This window comes from Dreissena polymorpha, chromosome 2 (assembly GCF_020536995.1).
Source record: "Dreissena polymorpha isolate Duluth1 chromosome 2, UMN_Dpol_1.0, whole genome shotgun sequence".
NCBI lineage: Eukaryota > Metazoa > Mollusca > Bivalvia > Myida > Dreissenidae > Dreissena > Dreissena polymorpha.
The window spans coordinates 25286171-25294735 of NC_068356.1; the positions used below are offsets into that span (position 1 = coordinate 25286171).

General features: G+C 33.9%; 2 protein-coding genes across 2 annotated transcripts in view; both read left to right on the plus strand.

Moving 5' to 3' along the window:
* The first annotated feature begins 1204 nt into the window (after positions 1-1204).
* LOC127869602 (uncharacterized) lies at positions 1205-1945 on the plus strand. Its single transcript, XM_052412258.1, has one exon. It carries the CDS (start codon positions 1205-1207, stop codon positions 1943-1945), a length of 741 nt encoding a protein of 246 aa, XP_052268218.1.
* A 5551-nt stretch (positions 1946-7496) lies between these two features.
* The window catches only part of LOC127866300 (kinetochore protein Nuf2-B-like), a 21019-nt gene continuing 19950 nt past the window's right edge, over positions 7497-8565 (plus strand). Inside the window, exon 1 of the mRNA XM_052406764.1 lies at positions 7497-7515. The gene's annotated coding sequence lies outside the window, so the exon portion shown is untranslated. The remainder of the gene's footprint in view (positions 7516-8565) is intronic.

Here is an 8565-nt window from a genome sequence, read left to right on the forward strand (position 1 = left end):
AAAATTATAAAGCGTTGCAACGCGAAACGATTGAATAATTTGGAGAGTTCTGTTTTTGTCGTTAAATTTTGTGAAACTACGAAGATTGCTTATATAAGGTATAACATACGTTCAGTATGTGTATACGGCGGAATAGCTCAGTAGGATAAAGCGTTTTTACTTCAGGACTCTGGCAGGATTCCAAGGGTCACTGGTTCGAAACCTGGTCCGGGCAATGTTCTTTTCCTTTTTTTAATTTTATTCTTGATTTTTTACTGGAGCTTTTACGATCCACTGTTTACATTTATCGATATAAAGCATTTAATGAATAAGTTAAAAAATGCCAAAATCTGTGAAAAGGCCCCTTTAAAGGACATTTTAACAGGACTTGTTGACAATTTTCGAACTTTTTATCACAGATTCAAAAGCTAACATCAGGGAAAGAAATACCACTTATCACGTACACGATACACTCATACCTAAAATACAGCTTCGTTTATGATTATTCAAACTGATGGCATTATCAAGTGCGACATGCGCAAAACGATTGAATAATTAACTTGAAATAATTATGTTTGTTCTTTCAGTTAAATTTTGTTTTAAAATGTGCGATAGCTTTATATCCAATTCACATCTTTTCGAGCACTATACTTAGGTGTGTAAACATTTTTCTTTTTTCATATTATTTATATCTTAAATTCAATTATCTTCATTTTAGTAAATATTTACAGTTTCATGTTTTTAATCTTGCAATTTAAGACATTTACTGACGCTCATTGGTCATTGTCGGCTCGTGTACTACTTAAATGTACCCTATGTACTCTTAATTATACTTATATGTACACCGTGAACGAAAATATACGGAAACGTACTCGGGTATTCTAACGCGAAATTGGTCGTTGTCGGCTATTTTTTTGCAAAATAATTATGTTCATATTTATGTCACTATTATGTACAATGGAATCTTTATTATCGAAACTCCTACTCAAAAAGCATGTATAAATTGGCCGGGTACGTGTCAGTATCTTTCCGAACCCATGGTATTTTTATTATGTATACTTAAGTCATTTCAAAATTGAATGATAAATGATGAGGTTACAGTCCAGACAAGCTTTTATGTGGCCAAAATTGACGTTTCAGCTCTAGTGTGTTTGTGAGTCCTAGTTGTAGTGGAAGTACCAGCACAGATCCTATCGGTGTAACCGGAAGTGGAGTCCATCAAAACATGGCAGATAAAGGAGCTGAACCCACTATTCGGGATGTGATGGTTTTACTGACGGCTGTCTCGTCTCGTTTACAGTGTCTAGAGACAAAAATGAGCGTTATGGACTCAATCGAGAAGCGGATGGAGAATTTCGAGAATGATATGAAACGGCTGTGGGTGGTTCACGAGGACAGGGCCAAGAAAGTCGAAGAGAGGGTATTACGCCTGGAGGACAAGGTCGATGGGGTAGATATACACGCTGCAGAGCTCGTAGAGAGGGTCCAGGTGCTAGTGAAGGAGCGGGATACCCTTCGGGAGGATGTTAGCTACCTTCAATCGCAGTCTATGCGTAGCAACTTAATTTTCACGTCTGTACCAGAGGCCGCTGGAAGCGATATTGAGACGCCGGAGGTGACGGAGGCGAAACTACGCCAACATTTAGTAAGCGCTTTCAAGTTGACACAGGAAGTTGCTACCTCTCTTAGGTTCGAACGTGTGCACCGGTCTCCGGGATCGCCGACACCTGGCAAGATCAGAAACATTATAGCAAAGTTTTCTTTCTTTAAGGACAGGGAAATGGTCAGAAAAATGTGGAAAGAGCTTGATGGCACGGAGTACCGGGTTTTCGAGCAATTTCCCCCGGAAGTCGTGATGAGGAGACGGCAATTGGTTCCTAAGATGAAGGAGGCGAGGAGGCTAGGGAAGCGGGCGTACCTGGCATACGATACGCTTTATATCGACGGCAACCCGGTGCGCGCGTAGGAGCACGGCGGTGGTGAAATATCCGTCCTGTCGTGGAACATCAACGGGCTCACTGAGATAAAGAAGTCCTCTCCCTTTTTTGTAAATATTTTAAGTTCTCACGATATATGTATTTTGTACGAATCTTGGGCTAATAGTTCTAGTGATGTCAATTTAAATGGTTACATGTCTTTCAACTTTTTCAGAAAATTTCAACACAAAAAAGCCCGTCGAAATAGTGGTGGCATTGTATTATATATTAAAGAAGAATTAGTTAATGATATTGAAATTGTAAAAAACCACTATGATACAATTATATGGTTAAAACTTGACCACGTATTTTTTAATATCTCAGAAGATTTTTATATATGTGCAACCTATATATGGGGGCATGAGTCTCCTGTTTATAACACCTTTAACGTTGATTTATTTGAAATTTTAGAAAACGATATAACTTATTTTTCTGAATTTGGTAAAGTGTTTGTTGCCGGTGACCTCAATAGTAGGGTTGGCAATAAATTCGATTACATTGTACATGATAAAATTAATACTGTTTATGATGATGACGATTACTGTCCAGATAACACTCCTGTAAGGGCCTCAGTTGATATCTCAATAAATAGCCATGGATTAAAATTACTTGATTTATGTAAATCTACGTGTTTACGTATTGCTAATGGTAGAGTTGGTAATAGTTGTAAACAAACTTTTTATTCCAATAACGGTACATCTGTAATTGATTATTTGTTGGCAAACGAATACAGTTTTTCTAGTATATCTGATTTTACCGTCCATGATTTTAACGAATTTAGTGATCACGCCCCGTTACATTTTTCATTATTATGTAACAATGTCTCAGCTGAGTACAAGTCTCACACTGATGTCAAGTATAAATGGGACGATGTGTTACGAGGTCAATTTCGCTCAGGTATTATTTCTATGTTACCTGTATTCAATTCTATTGTACAGCATGTAGATTATTCAAGTAGAACGGCAATCAATGATGTTTTGAATAGATTTACTGAAACCATTCGCAGTGTTGCGGACCCGTTATTTAGTAAAACATACGTTTATAACACTAACCCTAGTTTTAATGTAAATAGCTGTATTAAGAATGCAGACTGGTTTGATAACGAGTGCGATACTGCACGAAATGTGTACCACGACGCTCTACGTATTTTTAACTCAAGTAAAACTGATATAAATAGAGAACTTTTATGTACCTGTAAGAGGATTTATAAGGACTTAATTCGAAAGAAGAAAGCATGTTGTTATAGGCAAAAAATGATTGAGATTGAAAATTTAAGAAAACACAAACCAAGGGACTTTTGGCGTTTTTTCAAATCTAAAAATAGAGTTATTAAAAATAAAATATCTTTAGAAGAATTTACAAAGTTTTTTGAAAACCTAAGTAGTAATATATCAGATGTTTGTAATATTGAAGCAGAGGATTTCTGCTTAAATAATGATTTTAACTTAGAAAATTCTTCATTTCCTGAACTGGACTTGCCTATATCTGTTGAGGAAGTTCGTAATGCGATTAAACATTTAAAACGTAATAAATCATCGGTTAGTGATTGTATATTGAATGAATATTTTCTTGAATGTAGTGATATTTTATCTGCCCATTTATGCGATGTGTTTAACGGTATTTTTGTATCGGGCTTTTTCCCAGATAAATGGACAGAAGGGGTTATAATCCCTTTGCATAAAAAAGGTTCAGTTAATGATGTAAATAACTATAGAGGGATTACCTTAGTTAGCTGTTTCTCAAAATTATTTACCACGATTTTAAATAAACGCATTGAAACTTTTTGCAATGAAAACACTATTATTTCGGATGCGCAGTTCGGATTTAGAAAAGGTTATTCAACTGTTGATGCTATTTTTATTCTGATGTCAATTGTTCAAAATTATTTGAATGAAAATAAACGTTTGTATGTTATTTACGTCGATATGTTAAAATGTTTTGATAGTATTTACCGCAATGCATTATGGTTGAAAATGTTTAAGTCTGGTATACAAGGTAAATTGCTTAGAATAGTGAAGGATATGTATGCGAATGTTAAGTCACGTGTTAAATCATGTTCATCTTATTCAGATTATTTTAGCTATGCGGTTGGACTGAGGCAAGGGGAGGTAATGTCGCCGATCTTGTTTTCTTTATTTGTCGAAGATCTTGAACTTTACTTACAAGATAGCATTAACTCTGGTTTGAGTATAGATGATATTGTGTTGATTTTATTACTTTTTGCCGATGACATGGCTATTTTAGGCAAGTCACCTGCTGAGGTCCAATCACATTTAGATAAATTGTATGCATACTGCAATGCTTGGGGGCTAAATGTTAACACTGCAAAAACTAAAATAATGGTTTTTCGGAAAAGAGGGGGATTAAAAGAAAATGAAAAATGGTCATACAATGGTAATTATATCGAAGTTGTTGATAACTTTAACTATATAGGCACGGTGTTGAATTATACTGGAAGTTTTAAATTAAACCAAGAACATTTGGTTGGTAAAGCCCTTAAAGCATTGAATACATTATTGTTTAAATGCAATGAATTTGACATAAAACCGAAAATAGTTTGCCAGTTATTTGACTCTTTTGTGGGTTCTATATTAAATTATGCCTCAGAAGTGTGGGGTTTCACGAAGTCAGATGATATAGAACGTATACATTTAAAATTTTGCAAACGCTTGCTGCAGGTGAAAATAAATACATGTAATGTTGCTGTTTATGGAGAATTAGGTAGATATCCATTGTATATAAACAGATTTGTTAAAATTATTAAATATTGGTTTAAAATTTTGAGAAATGAAAATATCATAATGCAAAATGTGTACAAACAAGCCTTGAACGATTGTAATAAAGGTTATACGAACTGGGTCTCAAATGTCAAGAGCATGTTAAATAATTTTGGATTTGGTTATGTATTTGAAAATCCAAACGTTGTTCAAGTTAATAGTTTTATTAGCGAGTTTAAATGTAGACTTGTTGACAATTTTAAACAAGAGTGGTACGGTAAAATGAATAATAGTACTGTATTAGATATGTATAAAGTTTTTAAAAGCTGTTTGGAATATGAAACATATTTAGACTTACTTCCTAGACGTCTGCGATTATTTTTTGTAAGACTAAGAGTCTCTGCACATCCTTTGAGAATTCAAACTGGCAGATACGCCCAAAATAACATACCACGTAATGAACGTTATTGTTTATGTTGCAATGACTTGGATTTAGAAGATGAGTACCATTTTATTTGTATATGCCGCTGTTATTCTGATTTAAGGAAAAAAATTATAAGCCGTATTTATTATGAAAACCCATCTGTATATAAATTCCACAAGTTATTACTTTCATGTGACAAATCAGTAATTTACAATGTATGTAAATATATAAAAGAAGCGCTTGTTATAAGAAATACGATTCTGAATAATACTGTTCCATAAGTTTCATTACCGCTTTGATAGTTGATTTGTATTTGTATTCCTAAATGTATATTTATGTTATGTAATGTTTATTTGTTATACCTAGTTACGTGACAGAAAATAATATGTAAACTTAAGTATGAAGACGATGTACTTGTGTATAAGTCTGAATAAACTGTCTGTCTGTCTGTCTGTCTGTCTAAATTCGACCTAAAGCTTTGAGATAGGGAGAGGGTGGGTACATGCTACGCGTTGTCAATGGACGGGGGTTAACGTTATGTGTGATAATTTATTTTTAAATTGTCATTATGAGATTTAAACAAAATACAGTGATTCAAAACGCTTGACTTCTTTTATTTGTTTACAATTAAAAAAATGGTACAAAAATAAATAAATAAAAATCCTACACAATTATTGTCAATGTAAATAAATTCGTATATATTCACAGTTTGTTTGTTGTTTAGTAGGCTATTGGTATATTTATTTACGGTTTATATATAAATTAATGAAAAAGTTGTTTGTTTTCCTAAAAACAGTTTGACAAAAATATTGATAGGAAATGGATGAGCAAACGGAATGATGGCATCCTGAAATGTGTCAGTACTACGGAAATAACATAACATTTTATACAAATTATTCACTTTTGTTTTAATCGCGTTCATTCAAAATAAAAAGTAAATTTAACTCTTCGGTGGCCGAATATACAGGTAAAGAATTAAGATATTAATTAACTGGTTACCAGAAAACGTGAATAAATATAATTCAATTATGTGTTTCAATCATTTATTTATTATATGTTATTATTCATGATTCCGCTTCTTTATAATGCATGTGTATGCATTTATTTACTAAAATGTTGCCCTTAAATTTGTTTTTTAAAGGATCTAATCTAGTGTGAGTTGTAGCCTTTATGGAAGGGGCAACCCCACTGGACGGTTACAGTCAGGTGTGTGGTTTTAGAAAGGCGCTTAATTCAAAACAAACTAACAAAGCGCTTGCTGGAAACTCTGATTTTTTTTGTTTAACACTGTAAGCAGCGAACCAAAAATAAAATATTGATGATGACTAAATACACACAACAATCTTATGACGAATATATTAACCATCCTTTTGACTGCGTCTTCTTTATATTGTCATTTGTTTTCGTGTGCAGTAAACGAGGAACAAAACAACATTCTCAATTTCACATGAAGTATCCTCCAATTACCTTGAGTCGAGCGCTTAAGGAAACAACTAAAATAATTTCTGAATTAATTCAAACAATCCCGCAAAAAACGATGTACCTAAAAAGATTTATTTAATTCCCGTAAAATCCATGTCAAAATTGTTTATTTACAGCGTGTTCAACCACACAAAGACGATAGTTCCAGGGTACCCATAGTTCCATACACACCCGCAATGACATACACTACACGCGTTGTTTACCTTGAGTTGAGAGGTCACATCCGAAAAGCGAGAGTACTCGATTGCAATAGGCATGAGCTCAACAAAAGTTCGAAAATTCGATTCATTGAACAAATTTAGAGAAACTGAAAGATTAATTTAACTTTTTTATAACTTCTATTTACCATTTAACAAGTTTCCGTTTTATCGGTCGATCTTCTTTTGAGCAACATTGACACGAAAAAGTGCTCAAGAATTGAAAAAAAAATAACGTCGCAATTTGTTCAAATAAAATTTCGGCATATATGTAACTATTAAAAGATTTGATAAAATTATCATCTAATCGGGACAGGGTAAACCCACTGAACATGTGAATATCGGCATGTCACCTATTTTCGCGATGTGCACATATTGTTCCATACAACATTTTCTAGGAATTGTGAAAGGGTTAAAGAATTTTCTTTAAAATAAATCAAATACATGAAATTATGAGTTGACTCTTGTGCAGTGGTCTGCAATTTATGTGCAAGTTTAATGAAGAGTACCGAAAAAAATGCACGGAATAGGCATGAAGTTTGGATTATTTCAGTTGAAGTAAGATTTATGAATGCAATTAAACTGTTTTTTTCCTTATTTTAGTTGTGTCTATAATTATTTTCAAGCATAGTTATGTTAGTAAAACAAACTAATTCCGAGCACATGCATGTGACGTCATCACGAGAGCCGCGTTTTCAATGTAAACAAAGTGATCGACTTTGGGTCATGCTCGACTCAAGGTAATTGGAGGATATTTTGTTGCATATTTGATCCTGGTGTAAATGCTCCCCAAGTTGATATGCAATGTTGTCAGAAACATTGTTTCAACAATCCTCTATTATTTGGCAACGAATCCAGTTCGTTTCGCCCAAATACCTGTTCGCCCCTAAGTTTTCGCCCTAATAACCGTTCACCTAGTCCAACTGTTGACGCTCTCAAATATTAAGCTACTTTTTATATTGGTAATATTTTTACCTTGTCATTTACCTTGTCGTCGCTGGCCGTTGGTGAGATAACCCATGGTTGGCCCAATTTAAATCTATTGACAATTTGAAATTTGTTTACACTGTGTGTCTTACACCCATAAAGTGTTTTGACTGTCTTCTGATAGTAAAACTTGTTTTCACGATCCTTCCAGCTGCTGTTTAGTGAGCTCTTGAAAGCGTTTACAGTTTCTGACTACAGATTTACTAGGCAATGCATTCCAATTGTTTATCACTCTGTTGGAGAAACATTTGGCTCTGAAATTAGATTGTATGGTGTGTTTCTTAAGTTTGTATTTATGACCCCTATTATTGTTCTGCACAAATTCAATGTCGTTGATATTGACACTTGTATTCAAAATTTAAAAGATTTGTAACATGTCCGCTCGATCTCTTCTGTATATAAGTGTGGGTAGACCTAAAATTCTCAGTCAACTTCATATGACTTGTCTTTCAATCCTGTAACCATTTTAGTGGCCCTTCGTTGGACATTTTCTATAACTAAAATATCTTTCTTGTAAGTGGGATTCCACACCACACTACCATACTCCAGATGCGGACGAACGAAGCTTTTATATAAGGGTATAAAAATTTCAGGATCCATACAAGAGGAGGTGTTCCATATCATTCCTACTTGTTGATTGTTTTTTTTAACTTTTTGAGCTATGTGTTCATTAAATTTTAGTTCGTCATCAAATAAAAATATTTGGAGCCAAAGAATTTAGCCCATATAAAAAGTATCTCTAAATTATTTGCGCGTGTTATAAATAAGGCTTCCCGTTCGCCCTGGATTGTTTCGTCCTAATT